The following is a 21,714-nucleotide window of genomic DNA, read 5'->3' as shown; positions in this document are numbered from 1 at the left end:
AGCGGAAATATCCTTTAGTAATCTGTTTCAATATGGACTCATGCATTTAATAAATATACTTTTACTGAATAAAAACAAATATATAGAACCAGTTTACAAATCTCCTATTTTTCAATGCATAATCATGAATTGTCTAATGTATATATTGCACATGAAAGAACTAATATATCTATTGTACAAAAATGGTCTAATGCATATAAACATGAAATCAAAACAATACGTTATAAATTCCAAAAAAACTTTTATTGCATATAAAAAAAATCTTATATAACGATATTCCATGTTAAGTGGCCATGCTTTGGCTTGATTCCCTGAGCTGGAATGACAGCTGGGACGTAAGGAGCGTTGAAGACGAGGTCGATGATGTTCTTTCTTGCTGGATCAGTGATAATAAACATAACATTGTCAGCGTTGTTGATAACTCTTCTTCCGAGAGTTACTCTGAACATCTTTACATGTGGAACGAAGTGTCCGATTACGAGTGACTTTGTATCACCGACAGCAGGTGTGCCTGGGAACAATGAAGCAGTGTGTCCTTCTGGACCCATTCCGAGTGTAATGAGGTCGAAGACTGGATCTTCTGTTCCGAAGTGCTTCTTGAGCTCTTCCTCGTATTCCTTTGCAGCCTTTGTTGCATCGATTTCACCGCGCATTCTGTGGATGTTCTCCTCTGGAATCTTAAGGAACTTGAACATGTTCTCATTGAGCATCTTATAGTTAGACTGCTCGTGGTCCGGAGGAACGCAGCGCTCATCAACAAACCAGATGTGGACCTTGCTGAAGTCGATTCTGGATGCAAATGGTGCTGTTGTAAGTAAGGAATAGATTGGCTTTGGTGACTGACCGCCTGAGAATGCGATGTTGCAGGCACCCTTGCGTTCAATTGTCTCTGAGATGATACGTGTGATCTGTTCTGTGACTGTCTGAACAAGTTCTGATGCGTTCTTGAATGTGACACGCTGTCCCTTGTTCTTCTTGCAGCGCTTGATGGTGCCGAAGCTGACATCCATCTTCTGTGCGTATGGAATGATTGTATCGTATCTTGGTCTGAGGATTCTGTCGACAATCTTCCAGCATTCTTCGATTTCATCGGAACGTGGGAAGAAGGACTGATCGCCGTGGATGGCATCGAGGATAACTCGCTCGTAAGCACCCTGTAAGGCGTTCTCGCCGAACTTCTGCTTGTAGTAGAAGGATAATGGAATTGAATCTGTCTTAAGACCAATTCCTGGTACTTTGACGTGCTGGTTGAGGATAATGCCTTCTTCTGGCTGGACCTTGATCTCGAGGACGTTTGGCTTGTTGATTGTAGAATCGCCGAATAAAGCGTGTGGAATGTCGCGGAAGACTAATTTGATTGTAGACTTCTTCTGCTGGAGAGCCTTGCCTGAGCAGATGTAGAATGGAACACCCTGCCATCTCCAGTTGTCGATGAAGAATCTGATGTAAGCGAATGTTGGTGTTGTTGAGTCTGGTTCGACACCCTTGTGCTCCTTGTAGCCAAGATATTGGCCAAGCATGTAATCGTCCTTTTCAAGTGGGCGAATTGATCTGAGAACTTTCAACTTCTCATCTCTGATTGCCTTGGCGTTCATTTCGGATGGAGGCTCCATAGCAACAATGGCAAGCATCTGGAGAAGGTGGTTCTGAATCATATCTCTAAGAACAGATGAACCTTCATAATATCCGATTCTGTTTCCGACGTCGACAGCTTCAGCGACAAGGATTTCGACGTGGGAGATATAGTTTCTATTCCAAAGAGGCTCCCAGATTGTGTTACCCCATCGGAATGTGAAAATGTTCATAACTGTCTCTTTAGCGAGATAGTGATCGATACGATAGATGTCGTCTTCGCTGAACTTGTTGTGGAGAACCTTGTTGAGGTCAACAGCGGAATCGAATGACCAACCAAATGGCTTTTCGATAATAATTCTAACCCAGCGGTCATCGGTAGTGTTCAAGTTAGCCTTTACAAGGTTTTCTGTGATTGGACGGATCAGTGTTGGTGGTGTAGCGAAATAAATCAAAACACCTTCGAATTTGCCTTGATCAAGTGTTTCGTTAAGCTTGGCATATGTCTGTGGGTCTGAGTAATCACCAGCAATATATTTAAGACGTCTTAAGAAGCATGCTGGGACTTCGCATGCAGCATCTGCATCAGTACTGCCCTGTCCAAGACGTGCATACTGCTTGATTGCCTTGATAATCTTCTCCTTAAGCTCGTTACCCTTGAATTCTGTACGAGCAACACCGATAAGCTGTGTATCATCGTTAAATGGGTCGTAGCAAGAGATTGTTTCGAGAGAAGGAATAAGCATACGCAATGAGAGATCACCGGATGCACCAAAGATCACAAAAGCAATGCGCTGGTTCTTCAATGGCTTGTAATTTACAACTGACATTTAAAAAAATGAGGTGAAAAGCTCTGAATGAATAATTTCGATACCTTTTGAAAAATTGAAAGCAAAGTGATCAATCACTAACAGAATATTTTGCCGTCTTAGAGAAGAATATTTACCTACTGTGGGAAAAGTAACTAATGACACTGATTACTTTTTATTGCAAATTTTTATAAAAAAATTTTGAGAAAGAGAACTCACTATTTAATTTTTTTATAGGTACCCAAGGTAATTTTGCAAAATCAAGTTTAATCGCAATCACCAATGTTTAGAGAACAGCTTACTAGGGCTATGCAATACCCCGGTTATTAAAAATTCAAATTATTTTCAATAATTTGGATTTATACTTAGCGAGAACGGTGAATAACATATTTATATAGAGTTAATATCGGATGTAGTTACCATTTTTGCAATTTTAGTATATCGCAGATCAATGAATATTATTAGTCATGCTTCCTAATAAACTGTTGTGTTTCGCTTTCGTTAGCCCGATTATAATTAATTGTTTTTTTAATTTCCAAATGTAAGCCCGTTACGGTTCAATAGGCTTGATTGGCTACACCAGAATTAGAGGGCTTACCATATGAATAATACTATAGAGCTTCTAGACACCTTCGGTAATTGTAGATCATGAGACATTTTCAATCTATAAAGAATAAAAAATAAAAAGTAGCTTCCTTTCGAAAAGTTGTTTCAGATATAGCTTTTACCAGAACACTTTAGACTCATTTTCCTTCCTTTATACAATAATATGGAGATCATTTCCAAATACAATATTTGTTTCTTGAATTCATGGAAAAATCATTCTTTTGTGCCTTATTAACAGCAGTGACTTTATTAATTGATGGGATTTAAAAACTCTTCCCATACAATCAATAATCGAAATTTCCATCTCGCTCTATAACTTATGTAAGATAAAAAGCTTTACAATAACTAGAGTTCTATTCCTTTCTGAATCAAAAATTCTATATAAACTTAGAAAAATTATCAAATATGAAAATTTTCCCTTTTTATTTGAAAAATTTGATATTGTATCAATAACATTCATGGAATATCTACCAAGAGTAAATAAGTATATATAATTGAACCAATTTCTTGTTCGTAAAAAAGTTATTGAATTCGGCAGCATTTTGATTGTTTCTTTGCTTCCTCATTAGTTGTTTTATCTTTAACATCTCTGTCACTTGCCTTCTGATCTTCCTTGTCCTTTTTATCTTTCTTATCATCTTTATCTTTTTTGTCCTTTTTATCTTTTTTGTCATCTTTATCTTTCTTATCCTTCTTATCTTTTTCGTCCTTATCTTTTTTATCCTTCTTATCTTTCTTCTTATCATCTTCATCGTCTTTATCTTTCTTATCCTTCTTTTCCTTTTTCTCCTTCTTTTCATCATCGTCGTCCTTATCCTTTTTCTCCTTCTTTTCTTTCTTTTCATCATCGTCATCTTTATCTTTCTTCTCTTTCTTTTCTTTCTTATCCTTCTTTTCATCATCATCGTCATCTTTGTCTTTCTTTTCCTTCTTTTCCTTCTTCTCCTTCTTTTCATCTTTATCTTCTTTTTCTTCCTTTTCTTTCTTCTCTTTCTTCTCCTTTTTCTCCTTCTTCTCCTTCTTCTTTTCTTCTCCAGATTCTGATCCCTGATCTATCTCAACGTCTTCTTTATCAGACATTTATCAAAAAAATAGTATTGAATAAAATACGTTTTTATAGTCTCTCAATTGTGCAACGGTTTTTACAAATTTGGATGATAGTCCGTAAAAATCTTGAATGGAAAGAAACACTTAGCTTGTTCTAAATGCACTAAAATATAAAGAATCAGCAAATAAATGTTCAATTGCTTCGACCATCAGACAAAAATATTTGAAAGAATAGATTTTACAGGTTGTAATGATTCAAATCCTATACGGAGATCTAAATACTCAATAGGTTCTTTTAATTCTCAAATAATATTCTAATTTGGCGTTTCAAAAGAAATTACTCATTATTTCTCAATGTTTATATAGGCAAACCTAAAGCAGATGAATAGCTAAGCTTCTTCTTTTGAATACTCAAATATGAAATAAATATATTGGAGAATTGTATAATATATGCTAATTGGAGTCATTCAATAAGTACCTAGATGCAAGTAACTACTTGGTTCTATCCATTTTTCATTTCGTTTTAATGAATGAAATAGAAAGGGAGTTCATTGCTTCCCTCTTTACTAAATTAAAGGCGAAACCGACATTTTCGATACTTGAAGAAAACGAAGTTTCATCAAATATCCCCCTAAAAGTCGAAGACATCTCAAATAAAATTTCAAACAAACAATATATCGGATTTTATGACTTTGTTCTTGATGTAAGATATCTATTTATGCTACACAAAGAATCTGTAGAAAAAGATACTGATAAATTACTGATAATAAGCACCTTACTTCGTTGGTTCGAAAGAAAAATCCAAAAAGCACCTCATTCTACAAAAGATTCAATTGATATAGTATTAGGAAAACAATTGCATCGTTTGAACGAAATCGAACAAATATTAAGCGTTTGTTCATACAAATCCTCAACTTCGAGTGAAAACACAGAAGAAGTAACTCAAGACTATTGCGATAAACCGTATTTTATACAGAATTTAATTGAAAGATTATCAGATATAGCTCAGTACGAAGATGTCATCAAGATTTTTGCTAAATACAATATAAATATATTGCAATCCAATAAAGTATCCATCCCTTTTGAAAAAATTCCAGAGGAATGCAGAAAAGATCTCTATAACTACCTATATAAGAAGATATTATAATATCATTGTTTGTAAACGTTTATTATATTAATTTTTTAACCATTTAGTTGCATCAACACACTTGATTTTGCAAATATAGTTTGTATGATGCTTATTGATTATCTTTGCTTTTTCAACAAATCAGAAATATGATAATAATATATTTTTTATAAAAATAGCATCTCTGGATGATATTTGTTAGGCACCCGAAAATTTCATAAAATTTGGATTGTGTGAACAATGATTATTTTTACTTCTAATGTAAATTTACATTTGAATCAAAAATAATCGTAGTTCCCACAATTCATATTTTGTAAAAACAATCTATCAATGTTTATATAATTTTTTATATATATTTTTGATAATACAATAGAGCATTGTTGTAAACAGAAATTCATCAAAAGTAACACCTCAGAAAAGCTAAAATATTGAATTTTTGGAACTTTTGATAGAGAACGCTTTTAAATATTAATTAAAGTAAATGTATATTTTGTAAAGATTCTTTTTAATAAAAAATAAAATTTTGAAGAAGAACACAAAATCTTCTGAAAAATAATATCACATAAACTCATATTATTTTCTAATATATAACTATTTTATATAAAAATCAAATTCAATGATCTTAAAAGCAGTTATATAAATTGTTATAATTTAAATGAAGAAGTAATATAAAACGATTTTATTTATGATCAAATTTTATATATTTTTTTGGATCAAATCCATTTTAATAGAATTTATATACTATTCATCTATTAGTAAACACTACCGTATATTATTTTTTAAGCTATCTTATTTTTTGAACTTTTATTCAAATCTTTGGTCGCAAGAAGAATTGCATGATAAATAAAAACATTTAATCAAAGTCAATTTTATTTTTCATATTCAAATGGACTGAGTGTTAACATTTAACATTTTTTGCTAATTGTCGCCAAAAATTAGGCGTAAAGCAAAAATTGATATTTCATATGGTTTTATGATAGATAAGCATTATATTACCACTCATTATATTCGTAAATTTTGAGGTTTATCATTCGCTTTTAAGATCATTGAATTTGATTTTTATATAAAATAGTTATATATTAGAAAATAATATGAGTTTATGTGATATTATTTTTCAGAAGATTTCATTCTATATGCCTATGAAAAGTACTCTCAAAACTAACTTTTTCCTAATTATAATTAAATCTAGAATATTGTATTATGCTTAGTATTATTTCATTTTTCTCATTCAATTTAGAATTTACAAATGTCAAAAAATTGAGAGCTGTCACTTTTGATGAATTTCTGTTTATTACAGCATGACAAATAATTGATCCTCCACAGACAATCAAGTATAATATTCAGAAAATTAATTTCCTTTTTCTTCAAGAGAATTGAACATTTCAATGATATTCCATTGAATATGCTTGTATTTTACGTTTATTTTGTCTGAAGCTCAACAAAATTTATGAAATGTCGACTTTCAGACGATTTTTTTGTTCAATATTTTGTATTTCGTTGGAGTAATACTATCCAGATTGAATCTCTTCCTAGGCATGTTGTGCATTTTTGGAAGACTTTATCCAGTGAATTCATGTGCAACTCATCATATCTAACAAACTCAAGTGCAAAAAATGCGCAATAACGATTATTTTACATTCAATTTACTCTCTAATGAAAATGTTCTTCGAAAATACCAGAAAACTAAAGAATATTTTATGTAAGAACATTATTCTTTGGCACCATGTAAAATAAGAACTTCAGCAGTTTCTTCTTTATTATAATCCATTGCAATACGAAGTGCTGTTTTGCCATCATCATTTTTTTCATTGATATTCGCACCATGTAAAATAAGAAATTCAGCAGTTTCATTATTATTAAATTCTGCTGCATAATGAAGTGCTGTATCGCCATAATCATTTTTTTCATTGATATTCGCACCATGTAAAATAAGAAATTCAGCAGTTTCTTTTTTATTATATTCTGCTGCAATATGAAGTGCTGTTTGTCCATATTCAGCTTTTTCATTGACATTTGCACCATGTAAAATAAGAACTTCAGCAGTTTCTTTACTATTATTCCATGCTGCAAAGTAAAGTGCGGTTCTTCCATGTTCATCTTTTTCATTGATGTTCGCACCAAGTGAAATAAGAAATTCAGCAGTTTCTTTATTATTATTCCGTGCTGCATAATGAAGTGCGGTTTTTCCATATTCATCTTTTTCATTGATGTTTGCACCAAGTGAAATAAGAAATTCAGCAGTTTCTTTTTTATTATTCATTGCTGCATGATGAAGTGCGTTTCTTCCATGTTCATCTTTTTCATTGATATTCGCACCAAGTGAAATAAGAAACTCAGCAGTTTCTTTACTATTATATTCTGCTGCAATATGAAGTGCTGTTTGTCCATGTTTATCTTTTTCATTGATATTCGCACCATGTAAAATAAGAAATTCAGCAGTTTCTTTTTTATTTTTCATTGCTGCATAATGAAGTGCTGTTTGTCCATATTCATCTTTTTCATTGATGTTCGCACCATGTAAAATAAGAACTTCAGCAGTTTCTTTTTTATTTTTCATTGCTGCATAATGAAGTGCGGTTCTTCCTTGTTCAACTTTTTCATTGATATTCGCACCAAGTGAAAGGAAGTATTCCAAAAAGGATAGAATATTTAAAATCACTGAATAAATGAAACATTTTTTTATATCATTAGTTTGATCGAAATAAACTAAAAATGATTCAATATTTTTGTAATTTCCGCAATCAATTAAATCGATCTCTAAATTGTATTCATTCATCAAGAATGTAACAAAATCAATGTTGTGTGAAATAATTGCATATTCCATGCATTTATAATTTGGTTTTTGATATTTCAAACATTCACTCATGATCTCATTGTTTCTTCCTAAAAATGAAAATTCTAGACATTTTTCAGTTATTTCTGAGCTGAATTTTGTTCTTAAAAACTTGAAACAATCAACAGCTCCATGGTAACAACATAATTCAAGTAATGAATATCTTTTGTAAGGAGATGGGTATAAATCGCATTTAAGTACTTGATTTTTATCAAATCCATCTCTTTCAGTGAATGCAACGAATGTTTCTAAGTCATTATACATAATTGCTCTGTAAATTGTATTTTCTGTATGAATTTCGAGTTTTTCGGAATTAACTTCTTTAAAATCGGCAGATTTGTCTAATTTAATCCCATATTCTTTATAAAACAGTAAGTTTGAAATAGGTTCAATACTTCTGACCTCTGTGACATGGTAATCATCAGAAATGAGTTTGGCAAGAAATAAATATGACTTTGTATAGCGATTATTATACGGAATGATATCTAAAATGTCTTTAATAGCATTTGTGGGGAGGTAATTCTTTGAATCAATCAATTCTGTTTTGATCATTTTGTAAATTGACTTTATTCTTCTTCTTTTTCCGTTTTCAGCTGATACAACGCAAGATATGAATCGATATAGTATTTGTAAATACTTCGTAGTTTGTTGTATTCGTTTGGATTAACGTTATGGTTGGACATTAAAAATTTTTATAAAAGACATATTTACTATAGCCTTACCCCTTAAATTCATTAGAAGAAAAAAAATACTATGTTATACATGTAGAAAACAATGACCATAAAGATTTCGGATATGCCCGGATTTCCTATTGTTTTTCCACTCAAATAGAACCATTGCAATTTAGCATAAAATGATACTTAAAGCTTCTTATAGGCTTAATTTTTAAATATTCAGAAATTTTTTTTGTTTATTTACGAAAGAATTCTTATGGTGACAACTTTTTACGTACTATACACTTAAGTTTCGATATTTATTTTTGAGGAGCCCGCATTCGTTCCAATAGATAACTTAGAGTTGTTATAGGTTGTGTTTTCATCCTTAAAAATATAACAAAAACTTCTAAAATCTAATAAACAAATAATGTTTAGTCTAATAAATAAAGAAAACAATAAAGAATAAAAAAAATAAATCTTCTTGTAAAATAAAGTCTTCCTTAAATAGAAGTTTTTACATTCCCCATAACAACTGTAATAGTAAAGATCTTAGATATATATTATAGATCGAAAAAAAAAATTCAAAATCGATAATTTGGTAGTTATAAGCAAGCTAGTCCTTGCCTATTTGAGTATAAGCTTTTTAGCGTTCGTAATTTATGAACTCGATTGTTATGACTAAAAAATAAAGCATTATTTGCAAATTTGAAAGAATAACGATGAGTTATAATTTTTTGTCGTAATATGCATATGTTGAAGGAGTTTAATCGTTTAAAAGATGAATATTGCCTTGAATCAAATGCAAATATCTGATTATTTGTAATTTTGAAGTTTAAATTTGGTGCTATAAGGAAATGCTTCAAAGCACCATAAACTTCATTTTATTCTAAGATAGTTCCCTACATGAATTATCCCGAAACAACTAGCATACAAGACTACTAGCCTAGTAGTATATGAGTGCGGGTTGTGTGACCTTTTTTGTAATCGTAAGAATCTCACATAATTGAATGATTTTTGAACATACTTCTGAATAGCAGATTTTAAAAATTTATGAATAATTTATAAAAAGTTTTTATTCCTACAATTCCTATATTATCATTAATTAAAAAATATATTTTTGCATAGATTCCAAATATGGTGTCAATTTTTTATTTAATATAAAATGTATGGAAAAAGAATAATATCTGATTTTGAACATTATTTGATTGATTTACTAATTGATCCACAAAGCTGTTGTAAAATTAATTTTGAATTTAAAATTAAAGGAACCGTAAATTTTGTATTTATTTATCACTTAAAAGAATATGACCGATATCATAATTTGATATATGAAAATGATATAATATTCGAAGATGAAAAAAAGAAAGAGATTGAAAAGCAATTCAATGAATGCCTTTTAAATACATATGCGCACATTATAAGACATAAAATGAAATTAATTCCTTATTAATCAAAAATATTTTTTATCTTTTATTTTATAATAAATGAGTATAACAACTAATTCATTGAAATCTTTAAAGTTCACTAATTCAGAATTAGAAAATATTTTAGAAAATTTTGGAGACGGTTCTTATCCAACATATATGCAGAATGTGAAAGAGTTTTCCAGATTGTTGAATGAATTTAAATATAACGGACCAATTACTAAAAAGGCTATAATGAGATATTTATATCCCAAAAAAGTTGAAAAACAGGAGAATATTCCTCTTTATGGTCCAGAGGACCTGGGCTCAGAGAGCCTTGAAACACCTCCTGAATATTTTGAAGAAAAAATTAAACAAGATGAATATTATAACGATGAGATTGAGAAATTGGAACAATTAAGAAATGAAATAGATGAAAGAATTAAAGAATTAAGAAATGCTGAAAATGAAGTAGAGGATTTAATGAATATCCCAGCTTCAGAATCAGAAGTTCAAAAATCACATGAGGAAAGATATAAAAATTACTTTTTGGAATCTACTAAAAATTTATTAGATGGTGATATTGACGAAACACTTTCAGAAGAAGGCACAAAATTTATTCATAAACATAAGTTACAATTTATTGACGATGGAGATTATCCATGTATATTACTTTCACCTCCTCTTGATTCTGAAAAATTCAAAAAAGCACTGAAAAACGTGACATATGCAACAAATACGATTAAGAAAGAAGACCATGATATTTACACAAATTATTATTTAAATAAATGTACAGGTGTTGATAAAGTTTTTGATTTGTTAGATAAAATATCAAAAGAAACAATTGGTACATATAAAATTTTATGCGATTGTGGTTTCATTGTTGAAGATACCGTTGATGTTTCATATGAAAGAACAGCTCCGAAGGAGGACGAAGTGGAAAGATCTATTCCATTCGTTATTAAGAACATAAAAGATATGAAAACTTATAAACATTATATTTATTCATTTATTTCAGAAAAAATGGAAGCAACACATAAATCATCTCGTCATCATTTCATAGCTATTCACACATTCCTTTTCAAAGTTGTGAAATTAAATAAGACAGGAATTAGATTTAATGTATCAGGGTACGCATTCTTGAGTAAATTAAAATGTATTCGTCACGTCGCAGATGATAAAAATTTATGTGTTCTTAATTCATTTTACGGACTTTAGCCCTGGACTCTCTGAGTCTCGGACTTTAAAAAAATAAACTTTATTTTTATTTTTTAATTTTTATTCTTACATAAATGAACAAAAATGGAACAGCTAAAATGAATGATAATCAAATTAGAGCAGAAGGTAGAAGGTTATTTAAACGCTTCTATAACATTCCTGATGGTGTTAATCCTAAAACTCGTAGAAGTTATTTAAATGAAGCAATAGATGCATATGAAGGATTTGACATTTCATCAGAAAGTGAGAGGTTAGCAAGAATGTTAAACGTTAATATTGATTTTTATTATTGTGACCCTCAACCAGAAGACGTGGACATAAATAAGGTAGACTTTCCATTAGTGGAATCAATAATGATAGATCCAGAATTTGAAACAGTAAATATTTTATTAACACAGAGTCCATGTGGAAAACTTCACGCTGACAGAATAACAGACGTTGAAGCACTCACAGGATATAAAGTTTGCTCCTTTTGCAAAGAAGAAGTATATTCTATCCGTGATGATCCAGAAAGGAAAAACCAAAGAAGATTTTTAAAGCATTGTGAGAAATGTAAAGAAAATAATGGAAGATTAATTCAAGACGTTCAGTTGCAAAAGACACAGCAACCATATGCACCACATATCACGAAACAGAAGATATATCAGTGGCTATTAGCACATAATTTGCAGGAATATTATAAACCAACAAGATATTATATTACTTTTGACTTCGAAACATTAGAGACTAAAGAAGAACTTCTACTTTCTGAATGTGCAACTTTGAACGCTTACTTAAAACCATTTATGGTATCATCAACGGTTAAATTAAACGATAAAACATATACAAGGAATTTTTGCTTAACATCAAGTGATTCGTTCATCTCTGATTGGATTGAATTTTTATTTTCAACCTGTTCATTAGTTGCTAAATCAAATATTGAACAATATGAAGAATTAATGAATACATTAAATGAGAAACAGAAGGAAGCATTTAAAGAACTTCTAGATGAGGAATTCAATAAAGTGAATATCATAGGTTTTAATTCGGGAAAGTTTGATTTAAATTTAATTCTTCGTGATTTAAATACTGCAAAATGGAAGATAAAATCAATGCTGGGTTCTTCTTCACAATTTAAGCAAATCATTGTAAAGAAAACAAACGTTCCATATGAATTGAGATTTATTGACATCAGAAATTATATAGCGGGTGGGACATTAGACCAATTCACTCAAGATTTCGGAAACAATAAAACACGTGTTAAATCCTTTTTCCCATATCAATTCATCACATGGGAGAATTACGAAGATGAATTATATAAAAAGGAACCATTCACTCAAGATTCATTTTATTCAGCATTAACACAAGAAACAATATCAGATAGTGATTATCAAATATATCTCAATGATGCTAAAAATTTTGAGAATAGATTAGAATATTTTATTCATTATTGCAATAAAGACGTTGAAATTATGATTGACCCAATTGATAAAATTATTGAAGAAACATTTGTTTATAAAATTGATATGCTTCATAATCTTTCTTTATCATCTAATGCATCAATGATTCGTTACGCGTTAGCATATAAGAACTTCAATCCTAACGAAACATATCCTGAGGAAGAGATAGAATCAAGTTTTGAATTAACGAAAAAGTATTGGAAATATAAAATTGAATCATATAAGAAACAAGATGAAAAGGCGAAAAGAGATACCAAAAATAATGTTTCAATGGATGACTATCAATATTTTCACGATTTAATCCTTTCATCTAAATGTAAAATGTGTGGTAAAGCGTTTACATATGCAAATAAACCAACATTGGATAGAATTGATAATGAAAAACCACATACTAAAGAAAATTGTCAGTTAATGTGTTGTTATTGCAATGTCGTAAAATCAAATAAAGATGAAGATGTTCAACGTTTAAGAATCAATTTAAGAAATTATGCATTAAAAAATAATTTACCAATGACTTTAGATTCAGTGGAAGCGTATCACATCCTCCGTAATGGAATTACTGGTGGTCTATCAAATGTTCAACATAGAGTAAATCTTAAAGGAATCACGCACATTAATAAACTTTCATATAGTCCAGAAACTAAAACAGTATCAAATGAGGACACCACCAACATCATGACTCATTTCGTTGGTGTTGATTTTAATTCATTATATCCTTCATCATTTTCATCTAATCCTCATGATTTCATTCAATATACTGACCATAAAATGTATATGCCGGGAAGATTGAATGGTGTTATCATTTGTGATACAGCAACAAAGAAAGCAAAAGCACTGGGAATTATTAAGAAGAAAAATAATTTATTCGTGGCTGAAGTAAAGGGTCACATTGATGAAAAATACATTAATGATTACATAAACTTTTTACCGATAATAAGAAACTTAGATATTATCACAGATGAAAAAACAATTGGTGGTTTTATGTATAATTACATGAAATCAAACAATCTACCGGTTGACCAGAAACAGGTGAAATTAACTCAGTTAGCATCAACACACAACCAATATCAACCATTTTCTTCTTATTATCTTTGGTATCTAATCGACAGATTTCATTTTATCATTGATGACATTCAATCAATTTTAACATTCACGAAAAACACTTGTTTTAATGAATTTGCGAACAAATTTATGAACGAAAGACAAAAGGCTGAATTAGAAGGAAATAAAGGAAAAAGTTTATTTTGCAAGATTTCACTTAATGGATCATATGGTTACGATGCAATGAATACACAAAATTACGCAAAGACTAAAATAATGAATGCACAGAAGGCACGCGTTGCATGTATGGCAAATAAGTTTAAAAACATAAGAGAAATAGGTGAGGATACATATCAACTGATGCTCAAAGATAGATTTTATAGATGTGAAACATGTTTACAAGAGGCATTCTTCACTTTAGATAACGCAAAATACTGGTATTTGGTTTTCATTTATGATTTTATGTATAAATGCTTGGATGTTAATCGTTTTCATTTCATTGAAGGTGATACTGATTCATCTTATTGGGCAATCGCTGGCGACCCAAATCTTCCGAACACTCAAGCATTTCAAGCGATTGTAACCGATAAAAAATTTTATGATAAAAACATTTTCAAATTCGCACCTTTTGATTTCTTCTGTTTTGATGAGAAATTTAAACCTAAATTAAAGAATAAAGCTGAAGAAAAAGCACATGAGAAAAAATTATTGGGTTTAGCAATTGAGAAACAAGGTGATAACATGGTTGCTTTATGCCCTAAGTGTTATACATCATTCAACGGAATGATTGGTGAAGACTCCTTCAAAAAGATTGCACAAAAAATGAAAGGTGTTAGTTTACGACAAAATAAACAATTAACACCTAAAAATTATTTGGATATAATAAATGATAAAGTGATATTTGATGGTCAAAATATTAATTTACAACTTAAAAATGGGTCAATGACTCGCTTAACAATTGGTAAGACTGCATTAACAGGAGCACACACTAAGGCTGTATGTTGTGAAAATGGATGTTGTATGCCATTTATTTAAAACACTTATTTTATTTTTATATAAATGAATAGCGTAGATTTAAAAAATTTAATTGATGATTTAGTATTTAATCAAAATTTTCTTAATTATTATGAATTAAAAGCATATCTCCAAAAATATAATAACAATATAACGGGTGATGATATGGAATATTATTATCCATATTATAAAAATGAAATTTTGAAATATCATAATAAAATAATTTCTGAAATTAAAGACAAAATTAAAAATAATGAATATTCAAAGGGAAAAACTAAATCACAACTTAAACAGTTGAAAGATTTCAAAAATAAAGTATTAACAGAAGAAGATATTGATGAATTATATAAATTATATAATCCTGAGCAAAAACCAAAGGAAAAAAACAAAAGGTGCAAAACACCCAGGTTCAGCAGCTCATAAATGATGCACAAGCTTTAATTTATGATTCATTAGTTAAACCACATTCAGCCCGACTTTTAAATGAAGATCAACTTTTGGAATTCATCCTTCAACATAAACTCGAAGCGGGAAAGTATATCAAACCTTTATATACAGCATATTTAAAACAAATGAATAGAATACATCCAGAATTAATGAAGGAAGGAATGAAATCCAAAATCAAAGCAGATAAAATTAAACCACTTGCAACACCAAAACCTCCAACAGTAGTACCTCCTCCTCCTTCAGTTAATCCTTCATCATTCACTTTATCATATCCATTTCAAACATTTAAGAAGCAAAAAGATTTTAAAAAGGATTTCAAGATATTAAATAAACCAATTGACCCGAAAATTCAACCGTTAAAGGAAAAATTTAGTCGCCCTTCATTTGCACCATATCCATATTCATACGAAATTGATCATCTGGAATATTCAAAAGGAAATATTACTTATTTATTTGCCATTAACATTAACACTAGATATTTATATTGCATTCCGGTGAAAGGGAAAACAGAACAGGAAACAAGAAGAGCTATTCAATACTTACTAGATCAGGAAAGAGTAGATAATATCAGGGGTGATGGTGATAAAGGATTTCAGGCAGCTATGACTCATTATTTCCCACAAATTAATTTTTACTTCTCATCCTCTCCATATACGTTTCATAATAAAATAGTTGATGCGGTAATGAGAACTCTTAGAGATGCGTTAGGGGTTAACGGTCAGATATACTGGGATGGAAATCATGACTCCATCATACAGCAGTTAGTATATTATTACAATAATACATGGCATAGAACTATTAACATGAAACCAGTGGAAATGAAAAATGATATTTCAAAAGAATGGGAATATATTAGAAAGCAAATGGAAAGGTTGAATGATGTTAAACGTGAACAAATTAATTCGGGGTTCATGAATTTTAAACAAGGGGATAAAGTTTTGATTCATCTCGATTATGGAAAAACTGATAAATCAATGACAAAAAGAAGACGAAGATTTGACACAATAGCTGAATTTGTTAGATATATTAACGGCAATGCATTAGTTGAAGTTGACAATAAATTAATAGAAATTCCGATTTATTTTATTACTCCATTATATTTAAATAATATTTAATTTTTTTATTTCGTAAGAAATGAGTGACAACAAAGCAGTCAAGAGTCCAGACGATGAATATAAAAAGAAACTAAACAGAATTAAATCAAAAATATGTTATTACAAAAAGAAGCCGCAATGTGGTGAGGTTGAAAACGATAAAGAAATAATCGAAAAATTAGAAACTTACCGTTCAATCATTAAACTGAGTGAAGCAAAAATAAAAGAATTTAATAGAATAAATAAATTGGTTGGAAGAGATGAATTTAATAAAGATGAATTTTTAAACTCTATCCAAATTTAATTTTTATTCCTCTTCGACAACATCTCTCTTTCCATCATTACTGCATAACCGCATTTTCTCAGTTTAAGTGGTTTGTTATTTTTAGCAAGTTCTCGCATCATTTTTATCATTTCCTCCCTTGTTATGATTCGTGGTAAATTTTGAGCTTGTGGGGTATTCATTTATGATAAAAATAAAAATTTAAATTATGCTGTTCTAAAGTTTGTGACAACATGACATTTTGACAACAACACGAGAGGAAGGCAATAATGACTTATTTTTGAAGAACTGAAGGTGTCACCAGGTTGTCATGTTGACGACATGACATTGTGTCAACAACACGAGAGGAAGGCAATAATGACTTATTTTTGAAGAACTGAAGGTGTCACCAGGTCACCATGTGTCACCAGGTCATTTAACTTCTCTGAAAAAATGTGACAACATGACATTTTGACAACAACACGAGAGGAAGGTAGTTATGACTTATTTTTGAAGAACTGAAGGTGTCACCAGGTTGTCATGTTGACGACATGACATTGTGTCAACAACACGAGAGGAAGGCAATAATGACTTATTTTTGAAGAACTGAAGGTGTCACCAGGTCACCATGTGTCACCAGGTCATTTAACTTCTCTGAAAAAATGTGACAACATGACATTTTGACAACAACACGAGAGGAAGGTAGTTATGACTTATTTTTGAAGAACTGAAGGTGTCACCAGGTCACCATGTTGACGACATGACATTGTGTCAACAACACGAGAGGAAGGCAATAATGAATTATTTTTGAAGAACTGAAGGTGTCACCAGGTCACCATGTGTCACCAGGTCATTTAACTTCTCTGAAAAAATGTGACAACATGACATTTTGACAACAACACGAGAGGAAGGTAGTTATGACTTATTTTTGAAGAACTGAAGGTGTCACCAGGTTGTCATGTTGACGACATGACATTGTGTCAACAACACAGGAGGAAGGCAATAATGACTTATTTTTGAAGAACTGAAGGTGTCACCAGGTCACCATGTGTCACCAGGTCATTTAACTTCTTTAAAAAATAGTGACAACATGACATTTTGACAACAACACGAGAGGAAGGCAAAAATAAATTCCAATCATACTTTATAAAGCATCATTTACAGGTATTTCATCGTCAGTAAATGAATCCTCATTATCGTTTAGTTCAACCTGTTTATATAATCCTTTCATTTCTTCTTTCAAAACATAACACCATGTTTGTTTACCATCTATTCTTATCTGTTTCCTATCACATTTATCCTTAATACTCATTTGAAAGTTTTTGTCTTTCATGTCTGATGGTTTGCAGAATAGAGCATTTTTACACATCATACCTGCACACAATTCATCATAATGTGTATTTATCCATACATCTAAAGGATTTGTTGATAATTCAATTAAATCTTGTTTGGCTTCAGTCATCGGAATGATTCGTACATTAAATGATGAAAGGTCATATTGCATAAAATATGTTAAAAGGTTATCATAAAATTCCTTTGTGCATGAATCCATTAAATTCTTGAAGTAATCAAATTGACCCTTGAATTTACCATTAACTCTTAAAACTACATATCTTCTGTCTCCAACTTCAATTTTGACAGGGTAAACGTTATTAGTTACCAAAATGAAGTTTGCAACGTTCTGAGCAGTTCTTCTGGGTTGATTCTTTTCATTAATTCTAATCTCATTATCCGTTATAATTGATTTCAAAGCGTTGAAGTTTGCGAGTCTGTCTTCACCAACATTCTTGAGTTCATTAAGTACAAGAAACATTTTATTTTCAACTACTGAGTTGAAATTACCCGTTAACTCACTTATTTCAGTAATGTTTTTACATGAATAACCAGCGAGAAGTTCAGAAATAATGTCTGTAAATCTGTTTTTACCTGTTCCCTGAAGTCCTTTCAAAATAATTGCTGTTTCATTCTTGATTCCAGGATGTTGAATCATTGATGCAATCCAGCCGAGTAGGTATTTATACACTTCATCGTTATTATCACAAATGGCTTCTTTAATGAAATCCATAAACATCTCAATTTTTGAGTAATCAAGCTTTTCAAGAATGTTGTATTTATAACCTTGAAACGTTGAGAAAACATCTGGGGAATCAGATTTAAAGCAAACACCCTTAACGGTTAATGAAGACAATTGATTTAGTAGTACGTCCCATGCTGTTATTGTTTTACCTTCTTCATTAAATAATTTAATCATTTTGAGTGACTCTTTCATGTTTGACTGAAGAACAAATGATATTTGATTCATTTTGTCGTGGATATTATAGTCCTTTTGAATGAAATATTTGTTTCCACAATCTACAAAACGGATTACACGTGATAAATCCTCAATTACTTCAGAACTGTTTTTATACTGATGATTTTCAGCCTTGCGTCTAATATCTGTTATCAAAAACGAGTCATCAAGTTTTATATCAAATGTTATTTTTGGCTTACGTAATAAAGGCAAAACATATTCATCATAATATTCCTTTTGATATAGTTTTAGAATCTTTACCAAAACAAATGGAGAAGTCATTAAATGTGCATATCTATCACGTGCTTTTTCAAAATTACTTTTTGCATTTTCTGTTAAATTGCAGAAGTTATAAACGTTATCGTATGCTTCATTAATCAAATGATTAGGTAACGAATTAATAGCTTGAAACAGTGTGAATAATGTAACTTCTTTTTCTAAATTCATGTTTCCACCGTCATTATGTACTTCAAAATCACAGATGCCATCAACTATGCTCTGGGCAAGTTTATCGTCAATGTTTACATCTTTGTTTTCATTCATGATAGTCTTTATTTCTTCATTCTTCTGTTCAACTCTTACCTTAATATTCAAATCATTTAATATATCATTCACTGTTCTAGTTAATGTTGAATCATAACTTCCACGAATGAATGAGTATGTATTGATTGGTTCTGTTGCATTCTTGCGAACTCTTGAATCAGCCATAACCACTAATGAACGCTTTGAATCATCCATAGAAGTCATTATGTCAATATCATAATCATTGCAGGAATAACATTTAATCATTCTGTTCGAGGTTGAATAGAAGAAATTAGTGTTGCAATAAATGTGAAGACCTCCTGAAGCGGTTTTAACGATAACATCTTTATCCGAAAGTTTTGATAAAATGTCTTTTCTAACTGTTTCTTTAAGTTCATCATTGTATGATTTATTGATATCAACATCTATAATCGTTAAATTCGAAATTTTATTTACTAATAAAGCTGTACCAGTTTTCCTTCCTCTTCCTCCATCATATTTGAGGTAGTTATGTAAATCAATCTTGTTTTCATTAATTCTTTCGTTGAGGGTTTTAGTTTCTGCCACAACTAATTCCTCAACTAATGAATCAATAACTTTTTCATCAGAAACGATAAAGTTGTTGTTGTTGTTTGTTGCTGTCATTTATATAGGAATAAAAAAATAAAAATAATTTTAAAACTAACCTTATTTTTGGGCTGCATCATATTTCCGTCACTGTTGTCAAAATGTCATGTTGTCACTATTTTTTAAAGAAGTTAAATGACCTGGTGACACATGGTGACCTGGTGACACCTTCAGTTCTTCAAAAATAAGTCATTATTGCCTTCCTCCTGTGTTGTTGACACAATGTCATGTCGTCAACATGACAACCTGGTGACACCTTCAGTTCTTCAAAAATAAGTCATAACTACCTTCCTCTCGTGTTGTTGTCAAAATGTCATGTTGTCACTATTTTTTAAAGAAGTTAAATGACCTGGTGACACATGGTGACCTGGTGACACCTTCAGTTCTTCAAAAATAAGTCATTATTGCCTTCCTCTCGTGTTGTTGACACAATGTCATGTCGTCAACATGGTGACCTGGTGACACCTTCAGTTCTTCAAAAATAAGTCATAACTACCTTCCTCTCGTGTTGTTGTCAAAATGTCATGTTGTCACTATTTTTTAAAGAAGTTAAATGACCTGGTGACACATGGTGACCTGGTGACACCTTCAGTTCTTCAAAAATAATTCATTATTGCCTTCCTCTCGTGTTGTTGACACAATGTCATGTCGTCAACATGGTGACCTGGTGACACCTTCAGTTCTTCAAAAATAAGTCATAACTACCTTCCTCTCGTGTTGTTGTCAAAATGTCATGTTGTCACATTTTTTCAGAGAAGTTAAATGACCTGGTGACACATGGTGACCTGGTGACACCTTCAGTTCTTCAAAAATAATTCATTATTGCCTTCCTCTCGTGTTGTTGACACAATGTCATGTCGTCAACATGGTGACCTGGTGACACCTTCAGTTCTTCAAAAATAAGTCATAACTACCTTCCTCTCGTGTTGTTGTCAAAATGTCATGTTGTCACTATTTTTTAAAGAAGTTAAATGACCTGGTGACACATGGTGACCTGGTGACACCTTCAGTTCTTCAAAAATAATTCATTATTGCCTTCCTCTCGTGTTGTTGACACAATGTCATGTCGTCAACATGGTGACCTGGTGACACCTTCAGTTCTTCAAAAATAAGTCATAACTACCTTCCTCTCGTGTTGTTGTCAAAATGTCATGTTGTCACATTTTTTCAGAGAAGTTAAATGACCTGGTGACACATGGTGACCTGGTGACACCTTCAGTTCTTCAAAAATAATTCATTATTGCCTTCCTCTCGTGTTGTTGACACAATGTCATGTCGTCAACATGGTGACCTGGTGACACCTTCAGTTCTTCAAAAATAAGTCATAACTACCTTCCTCTCGTGTTGTTGTCAAAATGTCATGTTGTCACTATTTTTTAAAGAAGTTAAATGACCTGGTGACACATGGTGACCTGGTGACACCTTCAGTTCTTCAAAAATAAGTCATTATTGCCTTCCTCCTGTGTTGTTGACACAATGTCATGTCGTCAACATGACAACCTGGTGACACCTTCAGTTCTTCAAAAATAAGTCATAACTACCTTCCTCTCGTGTTGTTGTCAAAATGTCATGTTGTCACTATTTTTTAAAGAAGTTAAATGACCTGGTGACACATGGTGACCTGGTGACACCTTCAGTTCTTCAAAAATAAGTCATTATTGCCTTCCTCCTGTGTTGTTGACACAATGTCATGTCGTCTCATTTTTTA

General features: G+C 31.1%; 6 protein-coding genes and 1 pseudogene across 7 annotated transcripts, besides 3 other annotated features; 4 read left to right on the top strand and 3 right to left on the bottom strand.

Annotated features, from left to right (window-relative positions):
• Nucleotides 1–223: 223 nt before the first annotated feature.
• Nucleotides 224–2,404, bottom strand: TVAGG3_0380560 (glucose-6-phosphate 1-dehydrogenase (G6PD) family; the record flags this gene model as incomplete). The annotated part of the gene is made up of 1 exon (XM_001583224.2): nt 264–2,402. One exon carries the CDS (start codon nt 2,400–2,402, stop codon nt 264–266), a length of 2,139 nt encoding a protein of 712 aa, XP_001583274.1.
• Nucleotides 2,405–2,936: 532 nt separating this feature from the next.
• Nucleotides 2,937–4,067, bottom strand: TVAGG3_0380550 (uncharacterized protein; the record flags this gene model as incomplete). Its single annotated transcript, XM_001583225.1, has 1 exon — nt 3,510–4,067. The coding sequence occupies one exon, from the start codon at nt 4,065–4,067 to the stop codon at nt 3,510–3,512; it is 558 nt and encodes a 185-aa protein (XP_001583275.1).
• A 313-nt stretch (nt 4,068–4,380) lies between these two features.
• Nucleotides 4,381–5,200, top strand: TVAGG3_0380540 (bromodomain family; the record flags this gene model as incomplete). Its single annotated transcript, XM_001583226.1, has 1 exon — nt 4,561–5,181. One exon carries the CDS (start codon nt 4,561–4,563, stop codon nt 5,179–5,181), a length of 621 nt encoding a protein of 206 aa, XP_001583276.1.
• A 338-nt stretch (nt 5,201–5,538) lies between these two features.
• Nucleotides 5,539–5,576: a mobile genetic element.
• Nucleotides 5,577–6,417: 841 nt separating this feature from the next.
• Nucleotides 6,418–6,454: a mobile genetic element.
• Nucleotides 6,455–6,868: 414 nt separating this feature from the next.
• TVAGG3_0380510 (ankyrin repeat and SOCS box-containing protein 4 family) lies at nt 6,869–8,545 on the bottom strand (the record flags this gene model as incomplete). Its single annotated transcript, XM_001583227.1, has 1 exon — nt 6,869–8,545. The coding sequence occupies one exon, from the start codon at nt 8,543–8,545 to the stop codon at nt 6,869–6,871; it is 1,677 nt and encodes a 558-aa protein (XP_001583277.1).
• A 1,266-nt stretch (nt 8,546–9,811) lies between these two features.
• Nucleotides 9,812–21,714: part of a mobile genetic element that runs on past the window's edge.
• Nucleotides 10,134–11,270, top strand: TVAGG3_0380500 (uncharacterized protein; the record flags this gene model as incomplete). Its single annotated transcript, XM_051232083.1, has 1 exon — nt 10,134–11,270. One exon carries the CDS (start codon nt 10,134–10,136, stop codon nt 11,268–11,270), a length of 1,137 nt encoding a protein of 378 aa, XP_051101813.1.
• On the top strand, nt 11,345–14,785 carry TVAGG3_0380490 (DNA/RNA polymerases family; the record flags this gene model as incomplete). The annotated part of the gene is made up of 1 exon (XM_051232082.1): nt 11,345–14,785. The coding sequence occupies one exon, from the start codon at nt 11,345–11,347 to the stop codon at nt 14,783–14,785; it is 3,441 nt and encodes a 1,146-aa protein (XP_051101812.1).
• Nucleotides 14,810–15,788, top strand: TVAGG3_0380480 (annotated as a pseudogene). Its single transcript has one exon. A coding segment is annotated over exon 1 (979 nt).

This window comes from Trichomonas vaginalis, chromosome V (genome assembly GCF_026262505.1).
Source record: "Trichomonas vaginalis G3 chromosome V, whole genome shotgun sequence".
In the NCBI taxonomy this organism is placed as follows: Eukaryota; Parabasalia; order Trichomonadida; family Trichomonadidae; genus Trichomonas; species Trichomonas vaginalis.
Note: the sequence above shows the minus strand (reverse complement) of the source record. Positions and strands in the feature narration are given on the sequence as shown.